Source organism: Vanellus vanellus (assembly GCF_965231255.1).
Source record: "Vanellus vanellus genome assembly, chromosome: 18".
NCBI classification, from domain to species: domain Eukaryota; kingdom Metazoa; phylum Chordata; class Aves; order Charadriiformes; family Charadriidae; genus Vanellus; species Vanellus vanellus.
This window is the reverse complement of record NC_138923.1, coordinates 6,138,034-6,159,323: the sequence shown is the minus strand read 5'-3', so window position 1 is coordinate 6,159,323 and position 21,290 is coordinate 6,138,034. Positions and strand designations below refer to the sequence as shown.

Genomic DNA, 21,290 nt, shown 5'->3' with positions numbered 1-21,290 from the left:
TCGGGAGGGGATGCATGTGCAGGATACAGCCCAGATGCTGCCCGTGTCTCCAGGGACACACACCCAGAGCACAGGGGGAGTCAGCAAGCAGGACAGGATCAGGGAGAGCAGGACGGGCTGAAGGATGCGGCCGCAGGCTCCCCGCAGTCCGTGGATTGGGAAGCCAGGGCAAGAGGCCGGGATGCTCCCTCCCTTCCTCCAAGCACAGCATCCCACTGCCCCGGTGGGATAAACACCCGCTTCCTGCCCTTAATCAGCTCCAGAGGGGCTGGGGAGGGGGGGGGAAACAGGGGGGAGAAAAAAAAAAACCTCTGGAAAGAAAAACTCATTTCCTGCGACAGAAGAAAAAGATAAAGTCTGGGCTCATTAAAGTGAACTTTACTGGGGAGAGACGGGAAAGAGCCAAACACAATGTCCTTGAAATTTCCTCCGCACGGCTCCGTCCACGAAAACAGGATAAAGCCGCTTCCGCTGTCTCTGCCGGAGCACGCCCGGGGGGAGCAGGGCCGGGGGTCGGCTACAGGCTGTCGAGGTGGGAGCAGACCTGCTGGAAAACCTCATCCACGGAGCCCTCGGCGTTGAGCTGGGTGCAGAGGGGTTAGCTGGGGGGCGGTCACCCGAGGGGAGGGCGTGACCAGCACTCTTCCAGGGATGGATTTTGGCCATGGGTGGAGAGATCGGGGCCAATTTAGGGCAAAGGCGTGCAGGGCCATCCTTAGAGGGGGTCCAGCCCACCCCAAACGAGCCAGGATTTAGTTTTTCCCCCTTCCCTCATCATCCCCATCCATCACTTCCCCTGTCCTAGGACCACATGCTCCCCAAGCCGCGGGGCTGAAGGATGCTTACCTGGCGGACAATGCCTCTGCTCTTGTAGAAGGCAATGACGGGCTCAGTGGCCTTGTAGTAGGTCTCCAAACGCTTCTTGATGGTCTCCTCATTGTCATCTACCCGCCCGCTGGTCTCGCCTCGCTTCAGCAGGCGTTTCACCATTGTGTCCTTCCCTGCGTCCACGTAGAGCAGCAGCGTGGGGGGGGCGATCTGTGGGCAGGAGGGAACGTCGTTGTCACCATGCCGAGGGTCTGGCTTGGTTTGGGGATACGGTGGCAGTGGGCATGGGGGTCACAGATGTCCCCACGCCATCCTCTGCCTCCATCAGCATGGGTCTGGGGGACACCAGGTTACTGGTATGTGTCCTGCTGGCCCCCAGACCCATGCGGAGGAAGGCAGAAGGACACCGTGGCCAAGCTCTGGCTCTCTGCCATGACCATCGCGCCAGCACTGCAGTCATCCCCTGTCAGCCTGAGGACATCTTGCAGAGATGTCTCCCCCCACCACCACTCCACCCTGGGCGCAGGCTGTCCCTGAGGAGGGGAACCTGCTGGCTGGGACAGTGCCCAGTTTAGACCCTGCTGGGATGGGATTTTCACCGGGATAGAGAGCCAGGCTGCTGTTGGATGAAGCCACAGCATGGCACGGCACAGCACCAGCCCTCACCTTCTTCTCAAACTCCTCTCCCTGCTTCACCTCGCGGGGGTAGCCGTCGATGAGGAAGCCCTTGGACACGTCTGCTTTAGCTATCATGGCATCCCGCAGCATGTCCAGCACTGTGTCCTGGTGAGGGGGAGACAGAGCTGCCAGGGCTGACATAGGACAACATGACCCCCCTCAGCACCCCCCAGAACCCAGCGCCCCCAGTCCCTGCTGCAAATCACCCCTGGGGTGGCAGGGATGGAGATGTCCCCAGGCCACATGCCAACTGTCACCGTGGTATCTGGTGTCCCACAGCCACCCCTGCCTGCATGCCCCACTGTGTCACAGCCGGTGGCCCACGTGGACTCACCAGAGGCACCAGCTCGCCCTTCTCCATGATGGCCTGCAGCTTCTTGCCCCGCTCCGAGCCTGAGCTGACCTCTGCCCGCAGCAGGTCCCCCGTGGAGAGATGGGTGTAGCCATATTTCTGCACTATCTTCTCACACTGGGTCCCCTTCCCTGAGCCAGGGCCACCTGCAAGTCACACGAGGGCCACACGTGCCCCAAGCCATGGGTAAGGAGCTGGTGGGGTACGTGGAAGTGGCAGCACAGACATGCGGGAATCCCCAGAGTCTGGTAGGATGGGGGTCGGTGTCCCCAAGCCCAGTGCCAGAAGGATGGGAAGAGCTGCTCCTGGGGTGGTCTTGGTGATGCCATGTCCTTGGGGGTAGCATGGGCTGCTGGCAACTGGCACACAGGCACCACCACTCTGATGGCATCCAGGACACCACCACCACCTCATCAGCACCTGGACATTACGGTCTCAATGGCACCCAGGACATCACTGCCCCATCAGTGTCCAGGACATCACTGCCTGATGGCACCCAGGACATCACTGTCCCATCAAGCATCCAGGGTGTCACCGCCCAGGTGTTTACTGTCACATCACCCCAGACACTGCCAGCCCATGCCTGGCCAGAGGCGCCCTCCCAGTCTCAGCACATCCCGCCAGGGCCTCAAGGAGCTGGGCTGGAGCCACAGCCACCCCACAGCACCTGGGGACAGCTGAGGTCCCACGGCCTCAGCCTCCAGCCCCAGCCTGGGGCACTGGCTGCTCCCTGCAGCCCCCCAACCTGGAGGCACAGAGGGACAGGGCTGTGCTGTGGCCTTGACCCCACCAGCAGCAGGACCCAGACACCAACTTACCCACCACGAAGATGATTTTGTGGTTCTTGAATTTTTCTAGGGGAGAGAAAGAAAATAAATAATTATCAAAAGTCAGAAAGCATGTTGGGGAGTGAGGTGTCCCCAGGGGCACAAGATCCAGGGCAGGTGTCCCCGGGGATGGAGGGGACCCACCCCGGGGCCCCGGGGGATAAAGGCAAAGTGGGAAGCAGCCATGTGTCCCCCTCGTCCTTGTCACCTGGGTGGGTTGGGTTGGTCGGGCTGGACATGGCTGAGCACAAAGACCCCGTGGCCCCATGGCCACTGGGCTGGAATCCCACTGCTGCATGGTGTCCCGGAGACGGTCACTGTCCACAGCTCCACCGCGGGTGGGGACTGGCCGCATCCATCCCCGTGGCCAGTTCGTCACCCTGGCGGGCTAACAGGAGCTGCGGGAGGCTCCGCTTGGCCACCTCAAGCACCTGGCGCATCCCCTGGCAGTCTCTGAACCCCAGCATCAGTCCCTGGGCCTGGTGGCTGATGTGCAGGTGGCACTAACTGCCTTGTCCCCTGCCGAGCACCCAGGCACAGGGTCCCTCAGCACCTGCAGGATCTGTCCCAGCCGCAGCACAGGGCAATGCTGGGGTGCGATGCTGCGGGGGGAGGCAGAGCTAAAAATAAAGCCGAGACACTCCGGGACCACTTTCCCATCTCCTGATTACAGCCGGCTGAAATTTCAACTCCTCCAGCACCCAGCGATCCCTGGGGCTGGGGACAGAGCCAAGTAGCTGGCAGGGACCAAGGGGACGTGGGGCACGTGGGGGGCTGGAGGGACACTGGGGGACAGACAGAGGGGAGGGAGCCAAGAGGAGAACACAGGGAAGGGATGGAAGGAGGATGGAGGGGAGAGATGGAAGGGATGAATGGGGTGAAGGGGATGTGCGTAAGGGGGACAGATACAGGGGGGACAGGAGGATATAGGGGAGATGGATGCAGGGGGGACGGAGGGGATGGATGCAGGGGGGACTGATGCAGGGGGGATGGATGCAAAGGGGACCGGGGGGATGGATGCAGGGGGGATGGAGAGCATGGATGCAAAGCAGATGGATACAGGGGAGACAGTGGGATGGGTGCAGGGGGAACGGACGCCAGGCAGATGGAGCACTCACCTGTCGACATGCTGCCGCGGTCCAGGCACAGGAGCACTTCAGGCTGCAAGGGAAGAGCAGGAGGATAAACAACTCAGCACGGCAGGGACACACAGGTCCCCAAGGCCAGGGTCCGCGGAGACAACGGCTCTCCCTTCCCTGCCATGATGGCCAAGCCACGGGTCGGGTCTTCTGCCCCGCTAACAGCTTGGCCCTAAAATGAGGAGCTGGGGACCTCTGCTCCCACGGCCATCACCTACCTGGCTCCCAGCAGCCACCCGCCCCATCCGGCTGCGGTGAGGGCTTCCCCATGCCGGGTGACGCGCAGTGACGTTACTGGCTTCCTCCCCTGCCCTGACCACATCCCCATGCCCGGGGTGCTGCCCGGCAGCAGGAAACCAGCTTGGGTTGACCGGTGTCACCAGGACACCGAGCAATGGAGACAACATACCCCAGCTCCCTGCAGGCTGTATTTTTTGGGGGGGGCCTAAGGGGGCCCTTGCAGCACCCCATTGCCCCCCTATCACCTCAGGGGGGGTGTGGGGTGTCCCCTTTGCCTGCCCACACCCAGCCCTGTGGCACCCAACCTGCTTGGCCACAGCACGTCACCCCAAACCGGCTGGACGGGGTGCTGGGATGGGGCATCCTGTGGCCAAACGAGCCCGTGGCCGCTGACAAGGTTGTGTTACAGCCTGGAAAGGGCAGAGGCTAAGTATGGCCGGGCTGAAACCGGCACCGGGTCACCTCCCACCTGCGCTGTGGGGCCAAAGCCCTGGGGTGGCCTCTGTGGTGTCCGGGGGGGGGGGTGGGGTGGGGTGTGCAGGAACCCTGGGGTCCCTAATTGTGGGGGGTGCTGAGCCCCCGGGCCACCGGCATTGACTCTGGCAGGCCCATGGGGGGCTGGGGGCAGCCGTGGACCCTGGTGCGGGCTTAGGGCCTCATCCAGCACAGCGCTGGGCACAGGGTGACGTGGAGGTGCCAGGTCCTGAGGAGATGGGGAGGGGGTGCTGGCCCGTGGGGGCCCAGCGGGTTGGGCTGGGGAGGGGGCTGCAGTGTGGCCTGGGACTCCCCAGCAAAGGCCATGGCGGGATGCACCCCGGGGTGCTCCCACCACTCTCACCCCACCGCCAGCTCCGACCCACCCCTCCCCCACACCCAGCCCCCACCCCAGCCCACCAGCATACAGCTCCCCCCCCCTCCCTGGGACCCCAGGCCCAGGCCTGGACTGCTCCAGCACCCCTGCAATCCCTCCCGCACCCCCTGCGAGCCCCCCAGCACCCAGGCAAGCCCCCCAGTAACCCCTGCTAGCCCCCCCAGCACCCCTGCAAACCCTCCAGCACCCCTGCAAACCCCCCGGTATCCCCTGCAAGCCCTCCCCAGTATCCCCTGCAAGCCCCCCCAGCATCCCTGCTAGACCCCCAGCACCCCACGCAAGACCCCAGTATCCTCTACAAGCCCCCCCAGCATCCCTTGCAATGGCCTCCAGCACCCCCGCAAGCCCCCCCAGCACCCCCTGCAATGGCTCCAGCACCCACGTAAATGCCTCAGCACCAATGGTCCCCCCCGACCCCCTGCGATGCCCCCCCCGTTCCCAGCCGGTGCTGCCACCCCCCCGCTCAGCGGCGCCGGGCACAGCCCCCCCCGCAACGGCCGGTACCGCAGTGACGCCCCCCCCTCCCCCCCGCCCAAAGCCGGGCGGGGCCGCGGCACCGGGACCCCCCTCGGGGGGGCGGACGGACGGACGGACACTGACCTCTGGGCGCGGGGCCGGCCCGGGCAGCGCGTGCAGCTGCCTGCGGTCCTGCCCGGCTATTTTTACCGCTATATATAGCTCGCTGGCGCCGCGGTGCATGCCGGGAGCGGGCAGGGGACGGGCAGCGCGAGCCCAGGAGGGGGCACACAACACCGCCCCCCCCCCCCCGAGCATCGGTCCTCCTTGTGCCGGCCCGGCGGGGGGGGGGGGGGGGGGGGGAAATGCCGTTATGCCGTTAACCCCCGCACGGCCCCGCGGTGCGGACACCCCCAACCCCCCCATCTGAGGGGACCCCCCTCACCCTGCTGAGTTTGGGGTCTGCCAGCCCCCCCCTCCACACACACCCCCTCCCCCCCCCTCCCCCAGCCCCCCCGAGGGCACAGCTGTCCCCATCCCCATTGTCCCCATCCAGGGCAGCACCCCCACCCTGCCACCCCCGGGGGGCTTAAATCCCCGGGGGGTGCAGTGGCCTTACCTGCCTTTCCTCCTCCTCGGCTGCAGAGACCCCCGTCCCAAGGCCCCGTGCCCCGGGGGGGAGCTGGCAGGGGGTGACACGAGTTGGGGAGGTCTCAGCTGCCACCCCGGAGCGGGCCCACGCTGGTCCCCTCCCCGCATCCTCCCCAGCACCAGTGCCGCTGCGGTTTGGGGGTCCTCAAGACCCACCCCCGCGATGGCACCGCCAGCACACGCTGCCCAGCCCCAAAAACCCACCCCGCAGGCAGGGCCCAAGGCAACAGACTGCAGCAATGTTTATTCCTGTACAAACCATTACAAAATTGCGGGCGCCCCGCGGTTGCCCCCCCCCCTCCTGGCACAGAGTCCCCAGAGCCCCAGCTGCAACGGGGACATGCCACAGCCAGAGGGGAAACTGAGGCACGGAGCCCTACCAGGGCTCAGCACCCAAACACACCGTATTTAGCTATTTTCCCCACACCCACCTCTCCACTGCTGAAAAATTAATAACAAAATCCCGCTCCCCCCCCCCCGCTGCAGGGCACCAAGGGGCACTGCTGCCCCCCCCGTCCACCAGCTACCCGCCCGCTTCTAAATAGTTTATAAGCGGTTAATAAATGATGAGGACCCAGCCGCAGGCTGCTGCTGGCCCCTTCGTTACTGCTAACGAGCATCTGGCAGCCCCTGCTTGCTCCTTCGGCCAGGCACACTTGGAGAGAAACTCGAATACAAACCCTGGGGCCAGAAGCAGGGAGCGAAAAAAAAAGCCCCCCAAAAGCCCCCCCCCAAATCCCATCGCTTGGTTAGAAAAGGTTTTGGCAGTGTGGGTGTGGGGTGCAGCGGTGTCAGGAGGAGACGGGTGGTTTTGGGGTGGCAGTGTCACCCCTGCGGCATCCCACCAAAAACTGTGGGGTTCTGGTGAGGGAAGGATGCCCGTGGACTGGGATTGGGGTGCTGGGGATGGCTTGGGGGGCTGAGCCCCAAGAAGGGGTCCCCCCACCCAGAGGATTGGGGGAAACAGTCTCTGCGGTGGCCCCAAAAGTGATGTGACCCCAAACCGAGCCGAGGGGACCCGGCACGCCCCCGTACACTCGCAGGGGCTGCAATGCACGTGGACCAGGATCAGGCAGGATCTCATCCCCACACCTCCCACCCATGGAGAGGGGGGGAACCACCCCAAACCCCACACTCACCACCTGCCCCCTCCCCCCCAAACCCAACACATTCCAGGCGCGAGGAGCCACTGTGCACAACGGTGGTGGCCCCGTGGGAGGCATCCTCTGCTCCCCACTCCCGGGGGGGGGTACAGGGGAACCCTCATCCATCCCAGCCCTGGAGGGTCTGCCCAGCCTGGGGGCGGGGGGGCAGCCCCTAGGGCCAGGCGGGGTGGGAGAAGGTGATGTTGTAGAGGCCGGCCCAGCTGGCGAAGACCCGCTTCTCAGTGATGAAGCGATGGTGGTTGCCCTTGCGGCTCCGCTCGTTGTGGATGTACGTCGTGCACTCGTCGGGGCCCTTCGGCTCGTAGTAGTGGTAGGGCAGGCGGCGGGGCGGGGGCCGGCGGCTGCCGGGGCAGGGGGGGAAGCATGGGGTGAGCCCCATGGTAGGGCCAGGGGGTCAGGGTGGGGGCTCAGGGGTCTCCTTACCCGCAGTAGTTGGGTGGCACCATGCCATAGACGTGGACGGCGTCGCACAGCTCCACTGCGATCACCATGGTGAACCAGCCGGTGCTGAGCCACGAGCGTGACTTCTCCCTGGGGAGAAGAAACAGGGGGTACATGGGGATGAGGTGACATGGGTCATGGACCCCCCAGGGTCCCCAACCCACCCCAGAGACCCCCATCCCAATGCCACAGCCAGGAAGCAGCCCAAGAGCCAGCTCTGCTCAGGGACCTGGAAAAGGGAGGGGACACGGTGCAGGAGGTGACTCCAACGTACCTGTCCTTCCCCGTCTCCCCCCGAAACAGGTCATCAAACTGTTTCATGCGGCCGGGGGAGACAACGTAGGCCGTCATGTTGGGGAAGGAGGCGCTGACGCGTTGGATGATTTTCAGGAGGCTCTTCTGCATCTTGGCAGGAGGCCCCCAGAAGATGAAGATGGTCTCTGGGGTCTTGTTGACGAACTCCTGGGGCCGCTTGAGGACACGGTAGAGGCTGGAGTGGGCCACCACACGGAAGGTGGTCTTGTTGCCCACGTCAACATCGTAGCCGGTGGTGGGAGCATCGTTCATGCGGATGGTGCACTCTGCCCCGTCGATGGCTGTGCCCAGGTGGGTGCCCAGGAGGTGGCTGGAGCTGGTGACAATGACGCACTGGTGGCAGCGGGCAGTCAGGGTCTGCGGACCACAAGTGCTGTGAGCAGGTGACTTCGGTGTCACTGCGACCCGGCAGTGAGGGATGGAGCTGGCACAGGGGACAAGGCACTGCTGTCCCCCATGGAGCCATCATCCCACCAAAGGGGACAATTTGGCTGGACGTTGGTGGAGGGCCGAATCCTGCACCCGCCGCTGAGGCTGGATCCCACCACCCAGCTCGTACCTTGTTCCCGCAGACGGGCAGGTACCCGCTTTTCACCCCCCACTTCTTGAGGTCGGGGGGCCGGCGGGCTCTGCCCCGCAGGCGGCTGTAGGGGAAGACCTCGTTCCCGCTGCCGGAGCTGTAGATGATCAGCAACATGATCAGGGCAAAGAGGACCCCCACGGCGGCGGCGCGCTGGCTCTGCGGGTGGGGGCAGAGCGTCAACCGCTGCCCCCACCCCATGGGGGTCAGCATTCGGCCCCGCTCCCGGCAGCATCTCCAGCTGGATGCCCGGTGTTCCCAGGGAGATCCCTGCTGTCCCCAGGGTGATGCCCCAGCACTCACCGCGCTGCCACTCATGTCTCTGCGCCGGCCTCAGCGTGCAGCAGTCGCCGGCGTCCCACGAGCACCTGCAAGGCATGCGGTCACCCCCTCGCCACCACACTCGGGCTCCCGTCCCCACACTGCTCGGGGAGAGGGTCCCCAGGTGCCGTCGGGATATGGGATGAGCCACCAGGCAGCCCGGCTCAGCTGTGCCGGAGCACCCATGGGGTGGGCGCCCAGGGGGATCCCCGCATCCCCCTTTCAAGGGGAGGACAAACCCCCGGTACCGGTGCGCAGAAGGGAAATGCTGCGGGCAGAGGCTGGGTGAGCTCTGCGGTGTGGAGGAGCCAAACCCGACCATGGCTCATGCCGGGGAGATCCCTGCGGCGGGCTGGGCTCCCGGGAGCGATTATCCCTTGCTGGCGGGGCCAAAGCCGCTCAGACCCGCAGGGTCAGGGAGGGTAAACCCGCTGCTCGCATGGTGAAATCCCATTAAAACGACCCGCTCGGACTGGGGGGGAGAGGAACCGAGACCTGCACAACTCAGCTCATGCACGGGCTCAAATCCCACCGGAACTGGCAGGGACCTCTCCAGCCCCGGGGGTCCGAAGCACAGGGGGTGCACCCCGTGGGGGGGGGGGCGGGGGGGGGGAGCCTCCTGCTCTCACCCCCCCTTGCCCCAGCTTGCCAAAATGAACTGACCCAATTTAAAGTCCTCGTTAGTGAGTCACGGCCACTCCCAGAGTACTCGGAGCAAATGGAAATGAAAAAAAATTTGAAGCCTCTTTACTAATTGCCCGAGGGGGCGGGCAGGGATGGAAAACTACACAGCAGCCTGGGTTCAACCTTTGGGGGGATCGGGGACCCCGAAGGGCTCTCAGGGCCGGTGTCTGTGGCTTGGGACGGTGCCCACCCCCCCGGGGAGCCCAGGCATGTAGGGGCAAAGGGGTCCTGCCGTGTACAGGCTGGGGCGCAGCAGCGGGACACCGTTGGGGACACACACACACAGATCCGGGACCCCCGCTCCTGCCGCTGCACCCCACTTTGTGTGCCTCCACAGTGCTGAGGCCATGGGTCACCCCCCGGCCGGGACCCCGCGGGCCTTACCCGGGCAGGGGCTCTCATCTGCAGGGGGTGGCGAGCGCTGCGGGGAGGGGGGGTCCCCTCATCTCCTCCTCCGCCCCGCGGGGGGCTGCCGGGCCCCTCCGGCGGGCACGGCCATGGCGGTGCCCCAGGGGTCACATCGCTGCTCTGCCGGGGAAGGGCTGATCCAGACCCGATCCCCCCACATCCTTCCCTGTCCCCCCCCACCTCCCCCCGGGGCGCGAATCCCGCTGCATCCCCATCTGCCGGTGCTCCCCCAGCCCCGGATGCAAACCCTCCTGCATCCCGGGAAGCGAAAACCCTCCCCCGCCCCCCCCCGGGGTGCGAAACCCTCCTCCGCTCCTCCTACGTGCAAATCCACCCCCCTCCCCGGGGTGCAACCGCCCCCCATCCCCCTCCCCGCTCTTGGGGATGCAACCTCCCCCCCCCCCGGCATGCAGCCCCCCCCTCGCTCCCGGGGTGCAACCACCCCCCACCCCGGGGTGCAGCCCCCCCCCCTCCGTCCCCCCCTTACCAGCGCCAGCCCTCCCCCGCCAGCCCCGCTTTGCAGGACCCAGGCAGGCCGGAGCCGGCCCTTCACCAGCACCGTATGCGCTCTCCCGGGGGGGAGAATCCCCAAACCCACCGTGCACCGGAGCCGCGGGGCGGGGGCCGGTCCTCCGGCCGGGCCACGGCGCCGTTCCCCACTCTCACCCCCCGCCCCCGCACCGGCTACACGGTCCCGGAGGGGACGCCCCGGCTCTACCGACCGCTCCGCACTGCGCCGCGATGCCGCCGCCGCCCGCACCGGGGCCGCCGCCGCCGCGCGCGCACGGAGCCCCGGGAGCCGCGCGCCGCCGGGGGCCCGGTAGCGCCGCGGGGGTCCTAGCGCCGCCCGCCCGGGCCGGGGAGCGCTGAAGTGGTCCTAGCGCCGCCCTCCCCGCGCCTGGCCCTCGACGGGGCGGACCGGGGCCGCCCTCGCCCCTGCGGCCTGGCCAGTCGTATTGCCGAGGGCACCGGTGCGGCCAGCGGGATGGCGGGGGGGCGGTGTGTATGGGGGGGGAGCGGCGGGAGAAGCACGTAGTGCCTGACCCGCTGCCGGGCACAGGGCCACATTGTTGGGATGCCACGGCCTCCCCTGCGCTGGCCGGGCAGCCCAGGGCCCCTCTCTGGGGCATTTCGTGGGACGAGGAGGGTACTCCACAGCTGCCACAGCCCTGCATCCCCGCTGCGGCGGCTAACGACAGTCCAGCGGGATTCTGGCCGTGCTGTGCTAGTGATGCCCATCCTGTGTGGGGCTGTGGCAGCTGGAGCACCTTGAAAAGAGCTCCAGGGGCTCTTCTGCTGGCACTCACCCGCGGGAAGCTGTCCCGGCAGTATCCCCAGGTCCCTGCTGACTCGCTCCTCACTTGACCCCAGCACTTGGCCTCAGCTGAAATGGGAGTGAATGCGGATCCCTCTGCCCCTCCTGCTCGCCCCCAGCCCCCCAGACACCACCGGGCCCACTCAAATATGTGCCATCTGTTATGGGTTCAAAGAGCTGCTGTGGCAGCTCTGTGCAGCCGGGCTCAGGGCCACACACGTGCCCATGCCATGCCCCGTCTCTCTGGGGATGTGTGAGCTGGCAGCCGTCCTGCCTGCAGCCCAGCAGCGCTGAGACCTGTGGGGCCGAGGATCACCCCAAACCCAGAACGAAATCTATGCCAGGCTAGCACCCGTCCTGCACAGATGCAGCTGCTGTCTCCCAAATAATGTCAACCACCAGCTTTTGGCACCCCCCTCCATGCTCAGGCTCAGCTCTACCCCCTTTTCACCTCCCCCTCTTATTTATAGCCTGGCAGGAGATCGGGACACCACAGCCCTGCCACCAGCTGTCATCCCCGGTCCCCACGTCCCATAGCCGCGAGGGGCACAGCACAGGGCACCACCGAGTTAAAAACACTTTTAATGGCCACATTTACTTTGGTCTGAATCCAAGGGCACTTGTGACAAGGCAACTCGGAGCCCCCAAGGCACACATGGCACCTGAGCTTCCCGGCTGGGGGGCAAAGGGGCAGCCAGAGCCGCAGGGACCAGCCCGGGGGGGCAGCAGGATGGGGGGGCCAGCCCCAGCTCCCCATGCCCCACATCCAGTGCTGGGTCTCAGGGCAGGGACCGCGGTGAAGCTTCATCCCTGGGAGAGGCATCAGCTCGTGGCCCTGGTGGGGCCAAGCTCTCCCGCCCCGTGTCGCACTGGAGCCCAGCAGTGTGAATTTTTAATCCTGCATCAAATATTGATCTCAGTAAAGCGGGCGGAAAACCTTTGCGGTCACCCTGTGTCCATCCAGGCAGGCGCTCGGAGCCGATGGGGCTCTGTGGGTTCAGCTCACCCCCCCACCGTGCACAGACATGGGGGGTCTGAGCCCACCCACCGGGAACGGGCCCTGGGAACCCACTCACTCAGGGAACCGGGAACCACCCAGGGGGAACCGGCCCTGCTGCTGCAGAGACACAGGCTCCCCACTCCGGGGTTCAGCAAAAGGCTTTCAACTATGGCACCAGCAGAGCAGGGGTGCGTCGTGGCAGGATGATAGCCACCCCGCCACCAGGGTCCCTGCCACCTCACCCCACGGATGGTGCCCTACCCGCCTGCCCAGGACGGGTGGGTGAAGATGATGTTCCTCCTCTTGGCCCAGCGGGAGAAGATGGCTTTCTCGGTGATGAAGCGGTGGCCGGCGTGGTGGGCTCGCTCGTGTACCAGGTACATCCTGCACTCGTCCAGCCGGCCCTTCTCAAAGTAGTGGTAGGGCACGCTTGAGTGGTTCTTTTCCCTGGTGGGAGGGAATGGGGTGGGTGTGAGACGTGGGGGGACACCGCATGACCCTGCGCCTGCCCCTGTTGCCCCCTCCCCACCTGCAGTAGCTGTCGCTGACCATGCCGAAGACACAGATCTCCTCGCACAGCTCCATGGCCAGGATCATGGTGAACCAGCCCGTACTGAGGAAGGAGCCGGACTTCATCCTGCAAAGCACCGCGGCCACGCTGGAGAGGTTGCTGTGGTGCAGCCGGCCCAGTTGGGCTGTGGGTACCCGACTGGGGGGACGGGTGCTATGGCAGGGGGACCTCACAGGGGCTCCTTGGGAGCTGGTGGTACCTGTTCTTCCCTGTCTCATTCTGGAAGACATCGTCGCAATAGGCCATCTTCTCCTCTGTCAGAGTGTAGATCTGCAGGCGGGGGTACATCTCCATCACCTTCAGCAGCGCCCGGTAAGTTGTGCCCACCTTCTCCCGGTTCATCTTCTTCGATGGCCCCCAGATGATGTAGAGGGTCTCCTGGGACTGCTGGAAGAAGTAGGGCTGGTTCTTCAGCAGCAGCGGGACGCTGGTGTGTGACACCACCCGGATGGTGCTCCGTGTCCCCACATCCTCCTCGTAGCCGGCGGTGGGGGCATGGTTCATGCGGAGGACGCACTCCTGCCTGTCGATGGCCTGTCCGAGGCGCGAGCCCAGCATCTGCCCCGAGCTGGAGACAATGGCACAGCGGCGGCACAGTGCCCGTTCCAGTGGCTGTGGGGAGACGTACCATCAGCTCCGCAGCGGCCGGACACACCACAGCCCCATCCACCCTTCCCTAAGGAAGGGGAAACTGAGGCATGGGCAGGTCAGGCTGCCGCACCAGCCCCGGCACTGCCCCATCCCACGCACCTTCCCGTCGGGGACGCGGCTGTACCCCTGGAAGCTGAGGGTGGTGGGTGCCACAGGGCTGCCCCACGGCCCCAGGGTCCGGCAGCAGGGCCGCAGGCAGGCGTGGGAGCAGAGCAGGACGTACAGCATGGCAACCACCGCCACGCACACCAGCATAAGGAAGAGCCGGACCTGGAAGCAGAGCAGGAAGGTTTCTCCAGGCCTGGCCACATGCGGTGGCCCCGTGTCGGATGTCAGTGGCCCCGCGGTGCCGTGCGGCACAAGCAGCCCCTCGGAGGAGGGTGTTCGGGCGCGTTGGCCGGGGCGCAGCGAGGAGCCGCAGCGGGGAGCGCTGGGTGCCGGGGCCTCGCTCGCTTCCTGCAGGCAGCAGCGGCCCACGCGCCGTACGGCCGCGTTCGCGGGCGCCGGGGCTCCCTGCTGCCTGTGGGGACCGGCAGCCGCCAACCTGCGCCCTCCCCCAGCACCGCTTTCGGGGCGCATGGCCCCCCGATGCTGCCCCCCCCCCTCCCTCATCCTGGTGGGTACTCACCAGAGTCTTCATCCTCGGGGGGCTGGCAGGTCACCCGGCGGGGTCCCAGGGTCACCCAGAGGATGGGGGCTCGCACCCTGCATGCGGAGGAGGCTCAGTGGCGGCACCGGTGAGTGGGGCATGGGGGACCCCCGAGGGTCCCCAATACCCCGGGTCCCCCCCCCGCCATGCCGGGACCCCCCCGGGGCCGGAACCACCTTACGCCCCGCCAAGCCCTCCGGGGTCCCCCCCCGTGCCCGGTTCCCCCTGTGTCCCCCGCCCCATGGGTGCAGGCCCCCCCTCCCGGGCAGGGTTCGGAGCCGGGCAAGGCGCCCCCGGTGCCCGGTACCGGCCCCCACTCACCGCGCCGGGAGCCCCCGCGGGGGCGCCGCTCCCCGGCCCCCGGGGCCGCCGCCACCGCCGGGTCCCGCATCCCCACCGGGCGGCACCGGGCTGGGGCTGGCGGGGCCGCGGCGGGGCGGAGCGGAGCGGAGCGGGCACTGCCGGGTCCGGGACCGCCCCCGCCCGCCCCCGGCTCCTCGGGGGACGCGCCCGCAGCCCAGCACCGCCCGCGGCTCCGGGACCAGCACACCGCACCGGGACCGGCCCCGGGACCCATCCCCTATGTCCTGAGACCGACCCCGGCACCCGTTTCTCTCCACACCCCGCGCTCTGCCCTCTCCGCCTTCCCTCCACCCCGGGGGTCCCTGCAGACACCCCTCGCCCCGTCCCGAAGCCCCTTTCTCACCTCCATGCACCAGTAGCTCCCAGCCAGGCAGGACACTGATGCGCTCAGTGGTGGTGGGAACAGCTCAGGGATCAAAATGATCCAAAACGGGGCTGGGGCAGGCCGGTCTCTCAGCATCCCGGGTCCCCATCCAATGGCCCCGGGGGGCCACCCGTCACCCACAGCCCCTCATGCTTGGCCCAAGCTGCAGAGCCAAGTGTGAGAAACAACCCGAGGGAGCCGCCTGTTGCCTGCCCAGGGACCAGTACTGGACTTTGCTCTCTCCCACTGTTGACAAAGAATTATGACAAGTAACCTTGAAACTGGTCCAAACCCTGTCCCCCACAAGCTTTAACTGGGAGGAAAGAGGAGGTGACAGGGACACTGCCGTGCTCCCGCGCAGCAAGCAGTGCTGTGGGGGACACCTGGACCTGCTCAGAGACATGACCAAATTTTTCCCCCTTTTACCTCCCCCTGTCACAGCTCAAACCCACCTTGATGGGGAGCGGCCGAGCAGGCGAGGGGCTGGGGAGTGGGGGATTCCTCACCGGGAGAAGGGGCAGCAGCAAGGCACAGGTAAAGGAAAACAGGGGCATGGGGGACCTGGTCTCAGGGAGGCCACAGCGAGAGGCGAGTGGGGTGGGGATGCAGCCCAGGACAGCCAGGCAGCCTCCCCAAGAGCTGGAAATGAGCCTCCAGCCAGAGCCTCGCCTCTGGACCACCCGCCAGCTCCAGCCATGCAGCGGGTGAAACCACAGCCAGGTTCAGCCCAAGACCTGCAGCACCCAGTGCGCCCCTAAACCATCAGCATCACCCTCTGGCAGGACAGGAGATGATGGGACATGCGGTTGTCTGGTAGGGGAAGTTCACAGTATGTGCGAGAAGGATCAGAGCTCCCCAGCCTGCCCTCCTTTTGCTGGAGCTACCCCAGGCAGGGTAAAGCAGCCACCAGCACGGCAGGGCCAGCAGAAGGCTGGGTTTGCCCAGCCAAGTCCTCTCGGGTGCTTCCCCGCCTGTCCCCACCGGCAAGACAGAACCCACCAAGAGCCCAGGACAAGACCTTCCCCAGCACAGTGTTGGGCACTGCCAGGGCCATGCAGCAGAAACTATGCCAGCAGGCCTGTGGCACCCCCTTGGCATGAGCTGAGGACAGGGACTAAGATCTTGGGGACCTTTATTGAGGGTGATCCCACTCCTTGCAGTCTGTGGGAGCTGCTGGGACACCAAACCTCACGGCAGCAACTGCTGCCAGGAGAGTAAACCCTATGGGGGAAGGACAGGGTGCCACCACATCTCCCCAGCTGGCACGCAGAGCCTTGTCTGGGGGCAGGAACCCAGCCACCAGCTGACAGCAGTGATGAGAGCCACAATGGTCAGCGGTGGAGCCAAATGCTTCCTTGTGACCCAGGGCATCTCCTCACCACCCCCTCAGCTGGATGACCGCGGGAGGGCATGCAGAGGGCAGTAGTGGCAATGTCCCTGCACCCTCTGCACGCCTGGTCTCATGGACATCCCTCTCCAGAAAGGTAAGAGCCCACCAGCACCATGGTTAGTCCTCACAGCAGGCAAACAGAGAACGCAAGCCTGCCTTTTCCAAGCTCAGTCTCATTTCTTTCCTCTCCATCTTGAACCCAATTAATAAACCCCCACAAACTGCATGTAAACATTTAAAAAACCCCAGAAGGAACAAACTACTGGACACAGCAAGAGCAGAGGGGAAGGATTACTCAGAGGCCGAGCAGCGGACAGGGCTCGACTTGCACTCTGGCTGTTACAGCTGCTGGACCCCAACAGGTCCTCCAGCCAGCTCTGGTGCAGGCAGCCCCAGAGGAGCAGGTCCCTCGCAGCCGGAGCTCTGGTCCCTCTCTCGATGAGCCCCAGAGGTCAGTTTGGCTTCCCTTTGGTCAGTAAGTTGTAAACTACAGAAGACTACATCTCTGCAGGAAGGAACGTGGGAGAGTGCAGCCAGCTCGGTGCTGAGTGCTCTGGAGGAGGTGCTGCAGGCAAAGTCTTTTCCTGGCTACAACGCTGCAGGGTGGGTGCCTTCTCATCTCTCAGCTGAGCCTTCAGTCTGATTTCTTGGCAGGTTTCCTGCTCTTCCACATCACGACCATTATAAAGATACCTACCATGAGAGAGAGAACAGATTCAGCCAGAAAACTTCTAATTATGGGCACTTTCAAAACACAGTGTAGTGAGTAACAGAACCTCAGCAGAGAAACAATTCCGCTGTCCAGAGGCTCAAACAGCCAGTTACAGGCAAACACAGGCCCTGAGAGTCCATGTCAGGCTGAGCTGTGTCAGGAGCCACAGAGAGCGTGTCACGAGTGTCACACATTAGCTAACCCCCTAGCAAACCTCTTCTCTCTTCCTAATTTAGAAGCTTCTAATTAGAACAACAGAAATAACACTCACCTATAAATAGCAGTAACAGCAGCCCGGCCACCACAGGGATGATAACTGCGTACTCCCTAGGCAAGAAGTACTGGTGGATCCCATGGTCACTGTCGATGAAGGGCTGCAAGGAGACAGAGAGGGGTGTCAGGAGGAGGGCACAACACCCAGGCAAGTCCCCGACACCTGCAGCCTCGTGGTTTCAAAAGCAGGATGGAAATATCAGGCATGAGGAGATAGCTAAAAAAATAAACCCAACGGTGCCCAGACTTGCACGTGGCTCAGCCCACAGCTGCAGGGATGTGATAAGGGACAGGCAGTGAATGCTTCAGCATTCGGCAGACACAAGGCCGTCAGAGGGGTCCCGCAGCCCCAGGGTGCCAGGGTGCACATGGCTGCTGGCCTGCCTGGTCACAACAAATCCCCAGACTCTACCCTGCACAAGGGAGTGGCTGATACCAGCTCTGCTTCATGGCAATCCCTCTGCGGAGGCCAGTGGAAGGCTTCGGACACTAGAGAGCAGTGTAAGGATTCCTACACGGCAGCGAGCACACCTAGGCACTCCCGGGACTACAGACGTGTATAAACACGTATCAGGCAGTAGAGTAAGCAGATGCAAAACTGGAATTCAAAACTCTCAGAGGGTAGGGGAGAAGCTGCCAGCAGTTCAGACATCAGCCCAGGGCTGAACCAAGCCTCTTGTACTGGAAAGCTCATGAGGAGACCTTTCCAGGAAGAAAACCACTAATGACCCACACTGATGCGTCACTAGAAGTGGGCAAACTACCAGGTTCGCAATTGCTTTTCCAGAGCTCTGCATTCCCCAAACCCTTCTCCTCCCTACCAGGCTCTAGATTTAGTAAAGTCATCTCTTTTTATATTTCCCTCTGTGATCTCCCACCAGAACAAGGAATCTGGAGGACTGCAAATGTGAACACCAATGACAACGCTTCCAGAGTGACCAGGCTCCAGCTCCCATCAACAGCTCGAATGAGCCTGATCTTACACTGGCTGGGTCAGCTTGTCTGAGAGCAGCAATGCAGGTTGCATGATCGAAGCCTGGTCTCACCCAGGCAAGGGCCAGCAGTCAGAAGGAGCAAGGGCTGCGCCAGCAAAGAGAAAGCTCTGCCCTAAAATTTTTGACCAGGAAACTGGCAAAGCAGAGTCCTTCAAGTGCACGGACACATCAGCGCCCTAAATGAAGCCTAGGCTAACACCTGAGCGTGAAGTGCCTGGGATTGTAACGGCCAGAGGAGACCCGTACCAGTATGATGATCCAGAGAGTGTAGTAAACAAAGAGAACGAGGCTGAAGGCAACCAAGCCGAATCCAACCACCTGGTCTGTTGCTGTGGCCTGCAAAGGGAGAGAGAGTCAGAACGGGAGCCGCAGGCTGTGGCGGCTGCTCGGGAACAGTTAATGGCCACCTGCTGTTTGTTCAGCCCCAGGGCATGCGAATGCACCGCCGCAGGTCTGAAGCGGGGAGGAGAGTGGAGACCCTCTGCAGCAGAAAATCCCCCTCGCCAGGGCAGCAGGGAGAGCGGCCGGTTACTGCTGAGGGCAGCGCTGCCGGAGCTGCGGCCCGGCCGCCGCAGTTCACACCCCCGCAACTCCGGCCCAGTCCTCCCAAGCACCGATCCCCGCCGGCACTGGCGCTGCCCCGGAAAGGCCCCAGGAGGCGGCCGGGGCCCAGCCTCTACCCCGGGGGCGGGCAGCCAGGAGGCTCCGCGATGGCTCCCGGCCGCCATTCAGCCAAACTCCCCCACGTTAACGGCCCGCCTCCTCCAGAGGAGCCCCGGGGCCGCCGGGCTGGGGGGCGCACCCGACCCCACTCACCATGGCGACCGGCAGCCCCGGCCTCCCCGCCCGCCAGCCCCGCCTTTCCGGGAGCGACCACCAATCAGCGCGTGCTCCTCCAGCCCCACCCTCCCCCGGCTGAAGGCGGCCAATCAGCGGAGGCAGCCTGGGGCCAGAGGCATTGTGGGAAGCGCGGGCGCCGCTCGCCCGGAGCATGACGGGAGTTATAGTCCCGGCCCGGTCTCCTCTGGCGGGCGGAGCCGAGCGGACCGGCGGGCTCTGCCAGGCTGCATCACCCCCCCCCAGGCCCCGCGTTAGCCTCCCCCTCGACCGGTGAGCGACCAGGGGAGGCGAGCGGCTTGTGAAGGAAATGAAATTCCCAGGAAGTCCCTTGTTTGTGCGAAGGAGGCCTTGGCTCCTCTCAGGCATCACGGAGAGCAATGCCTGACAGGCTGCAAGGCCAGGCCAGTTGCCCTCTGCGCATTTGGTGCCTCCCCCACAGCACCAAGGTCTTTTTTTTTACAGCTTGAAGCAAGCTCGTCCTGGAGGGAAAGGCCAGGAGTGAAGCTCTTCTATAAAGCATCCCCAATCCTCTGTGCCAGCACCTGGCGAGAGGACAGTCCCCTTTGGCAGCATGGCCCTCTGGTTTCACCTGCCGCCCGATGTCTGAGTTCTGGTGGAAGTGACTCATCTTGAACCCAACTGGCTCAACACCTGCTCCAGCACCATGTCCTGCACCCCAGCCCTTTCTCTGCACATGCTGCAGCTGGAGGAAAGGGAAAAGCGAGATGGAACAGCTGAGGGACGCAAGGGATTGTCTGAGGATGAGGATACAGCTGAGGGAAAGGGGTAGACCCTTCATGGGACTCCAAGGTGCAGCTGATCGGTACACACGGCAGCTAAGGCTTTGGGAGGGTGGGGAAGGCAAAGCCGCCTCCTCCCTGGGGCCCTGGTCCCCTCCAGCCTTTCCATGTATCTGCAGCAAGTACTCAGGCAGCAAATTTGGCTCAAATCTTCATTAACGGGCTTGCCAGCCTGTGGTAGAAGAGGAGGGGCTGCCCTCGCACAAGTGGCAAGGGCCCGCGGGTGTTCCCTGGAGCCCCACGGGCTGCGGCACCTTCCCCCAGGCCAGCCCAGTGAGGTGGCCCCAGGCAGGGTGCTCAGCCCTGCTCTGCAGCGGGGCAGACGGGGCTGTTCAAGCAGGGCTTTGGCTAGGACGCAGTGTTCGGGAACACCAGACGTTGCCAGTGACTCGCGCCAGTTTGACCCTTCCCCTTGATTGCAGACTGTTGCTTCCACTGGACTTGTGCTGTGCTGCCAGCTCCCCTCTGTAGCACTTCTCCCGTCTGCAGGGAAGGGCTGGCAGGGATCTCTACTCCCAGCCGCCAAGGAAATCCTGGAGGGCAAAATCAAATCCTATTCCAGGGCCCTGCATGCCAGCAGGCAGTCTGACCCTTCTGCTTCCTTAGCAAATATTTTTGAATCAAAGGCACATTTAAAAACAGAAACAAAGCAAGAAGAATCAGTGTGAAGTACCAAAACCCTTTATTTTTCCCCCAAACCATAACAACATTTGACATTATATTGATTTCCTCATATATTTGTTATTTCTCTACGTTAGGAACCAGATACAGAAAATACAAACACGATCTGTTGAATCAAAGACGGCACAGCATTCCGTTAGAAAAAGAAACAAAAAACTAGAGGAGCAAGATAAAAATGGTGAAAAATAGTCATTCCCTCCAGCCCAAACTTTCCAAGAATCATCATCAAAATAGAGCAGTGGAAGTAGCTTCTCTTTCTAAACGCACTTCTGCTTTAAGAAAAAAGTTAGATTTATCTTTAGATTTCAAAGTAAAAAAATGTTAAACTATCTTTCAAGCAATTTTGGAAGTTTGCATAGACCCATTCCCTTTCCAAAAATATCAGCGATCTCTCTATAGAATCTGATATAAATCAAGTGCGCGCCTCATCTGAAGATCACCAAGCTCAATTCACTTTCAAGAAAATAAAACACGATCTCCCCTTCCCCTCCCTCCCCCCACAAAAATATGGGCTCTACCATTATTCCTTGTGTTTGAGGCAAGTTACGAGGCTCAGCCACACCTCTCGCTCACAGCTTCATCCAAATTCCTTTTTATTTCCCAGGTTTCCACGTCCGCTCCCTCCTGACAGGGCAGGGGCAATGCAACACGGAGCTGCGGAGGGCATCAGGCTCGGATGGTGTGGGTGGGCTGATGGATGACAGCTCTCAGGGGGGAAGCGAGGAGCAA

At 63.7% G+C, this 21,290-nt stretch overlaps 4 protein-coding genes across 10 annotated transcripts; all 4 read right to left on the bottom strand.

Moving 5' to 3' along the window:
• Window positions 1–363: 363 nt before the first annotated feature.
• On the bottom strand, window positions 364–5,585 carry AK1 (adenylate kinase 1). 3 transcript variants are annotated; one of them, XM_082492831.1, is made up of 7 exons: window positions 5,536–5,585; window positions 3,804–3,846; window positions 2,677–2,712; window positions 1,841–2,004; window positions 1,495–1,611; window positions 847–1,038; window positions 364–583 (listed from the first exon to the last, which is right to left on the bottom strand). In XM_082492831.1, exons 2-7 carry the CDS (start codon window positions 3,811–3,813, stop codon window positions 518–520), a joined length of 585 nt encoding a protein of 194 aa, XP_082348957.1. In that variant the 5' UTR covers window positions 3,814–3,846; window positions 5,536–5,585; the 3' UTR covers window positions 364–517. The 3 variants fall into 3 exon arrangements, with proteins under 3 accessions (XP_082348957.1, XP_082348958.1, XP_082348956.1); XM_082492832.1 differs by lacking the exon at window positions 5,536–5,585 and adding an exon at window positions 4,370–4,707; XM_082492830.1 differs by lacking the exon at window positions 5,536–5,585 and adding an exon at window positions 4,043–4,170.
• Window positions 5,586–7,209: 1,624 nt separating this feature from the next.
• On the bottom strand, window positions 7,210–10,781 carry ST6GALNAC6 (ST6 N-acetylgalactosaminide alpha-2,6-sialyltransferase 6). 3 transcript variants are annotated; one of them, XM_082492752.1, is made up of 7 exons: window positions 10,680–10,781; window positions 9,934–10,072; window positions 8,848–8,912; window positions 8,524–8,703; window positions 7,924–8,321; window positions 7,632–7,739; window positions 7,210–7,549 (listed from the first exon to the last, which is right to left on the bottom strand). In XM_082492752.1, the coding sequence occupies exons 3-7, from the start codon at window positions 8,860–8,862 to the stop codon at window positions 7,360–7,362; spliced, it is 891 nt and encodes a 296-aa protein (XP_082348878.1). In that variant the 5' UTR covers window positions 8,863–8,912; window positions 9,934–10,072; window positions 10,680–10,781; the 3' UTR covers window positions 7,210–7,359. The 3 variants fall into 3 exon arrangements, with proteins under 3 accessions (XP_082348878.1, XP_082348877.1, XP_082348876.1); XM_082492751.1 differs by having other exon boundaries at window positions 9,934–10,077; window positions 10,556–10,713; XM_082492750.1 differs by lacking the exons at window positions 9,934–10,072; window positions 10,680–10,781 and having other exon boundaries at window positions 8,848–9,265.
• A 1,054-nt stretch (window positions 10,782–11,835) lies between these two features.
• ST6GALNAC4 (ST6 N-acetylgalactosaminide alpha-2,6-sialyltransferase 4) lies at window positions 11,836–14,542 on the bottom strand. Of its 3 annotated transcripts, none has more exons than XM_082492670.1 (7): window positions 14,465–14,542; window positions 14,123–14,199; window positions 13,594–13,764; window positions 13,043–13,455; window positions 12,802–12,909; window positions 12,515–12,719; window positions 11,836–12,170 (listed from the first exon to the last, which is right to left on the bottom strand). In XM_082492670.1, the coding sequence occupies exons 2-6, from the start codon at window positions 14,132–14,134 to the stop codon at window positions 12,530–12,532; spliced, it is 894 nt and encodes a 297-aa protein (XP_082348796.1). In that variant the 5' UTR covers window positions 14,135–14,199; window positions 14,465–14,542; the 3' UTR covers window positions 11,836–12,170; window positions 12,515–12,529. The 3 variants fall into 3 exon arrangements, with proteins under 3 accessions (XP_082348796.1, XP_082348795.1, XP_082348797.1); XM_082492669.1 differs by having other exon boundaries at window positions 12,534–12,719; XM_082492671.1 differs by lacking the exon at window positions 13,594–13,764 and having other exon boundaries at window positions 12,534–12,719.
• Window positions 14,543–16,001: 1,459 nt separating this feature from the next.
• Window positions 16,002–19,083, bottom strand: DPM2 (dolichyl-phosphate mannosyltransferase subunit 2, regulatory). Its single transcript, XM_082492597.1, has 4 exons — window positions 19,057–19,083; window positions 18,487–18,576; window positions 17,244–17,346; window positions 16,002–16,953 (listed from the first exon to the last, which is right to left on the bottom strand). Exons 1-4 carry the CDS (start codon window positions 19,057–19,059, stop codon window positions 16,895–16,897), a joined length of 255 nt encoding a protein of 84 aa, XP_082348723.1. The 5' UTR covers window positions 19,060–19,083; the 3' UTR covers window positions 16,002–16,894.
• Between the last annotated feature and the right edge of the window lie 2,207 nt (window positions 19,084–21,290).

Bases quoted from the DNA above. Each gene is read 5' to 3' on its own strand.
- AK1 (XM_082492830.1), bottom strand. From the start codon at position 4,069: ATGGGGCGGGTGGCTGCTGGGAGCCAG. The intron at 3,847-4,042 runs GTAGGTGATGGC...CTTCCCTTGCAG, and splicing joins GGGTGGCTGCTGGGAGCCAG to CCTGAAGTGCTCCTGTGCCT. The intron at 2,713-3,803 runs GTGAGTGCTCCA...TCTCTCCCCTAG, and splicing joins CCGCGGCAGCATGTCGACAG to AAAAATTCAAGAACCACAAA.
- ST6GALNAC6 (XM_082492752.1), bottom strand. The intron at 8,322-8,523 runs GTACGAGCTGGG...TGTGGTCCGCAG, and splicing joins TGCCCGTCTGCGGGAACAAG to ACCCTGACTGCCCGCTGCCA. The intron at 7,550-7,631 runs GTAAGGAGACCC...CTGCCCCGGCAG, and splicing joins GTGCCACCCAACTACTGCGG to CCGCCGGCCCCCGCCCCGCC.
- ST6GALNAC4 (XM_082492669.1), bottom strand. The intron at 13,456-13,593 runs GTGCGTGGGATG...GTCTCCCCACAG, and splicing joins GCCGCGTCCCCGACGGGAAG to CCACTGGAACGGGCACTGTG. The intron at 12,171-12,533 runs GTAGGGCACCAT...TATTTGATGCAG, and splicing joins CACCCGTCCTGGGCAGGCGG to GATTAAAAATTCACACTGCT.
- DPM2 (XM_082492597.1), bottom strand. The intron at 17,347-18,486 runs GTACGGGTCTCC...GTCTCCTTGCAG, and splicing joins CTCTCTGGATCATCATACTG to CCCTTCATCGACAGTGACCA. The intron at 16,954-17,243 runs GTGAGTGTTATT...CTCTCATGGTAG, and splicing joins GCTGTTACTGCTATTTATAG to GTATCTTTATAATGGTCGTG.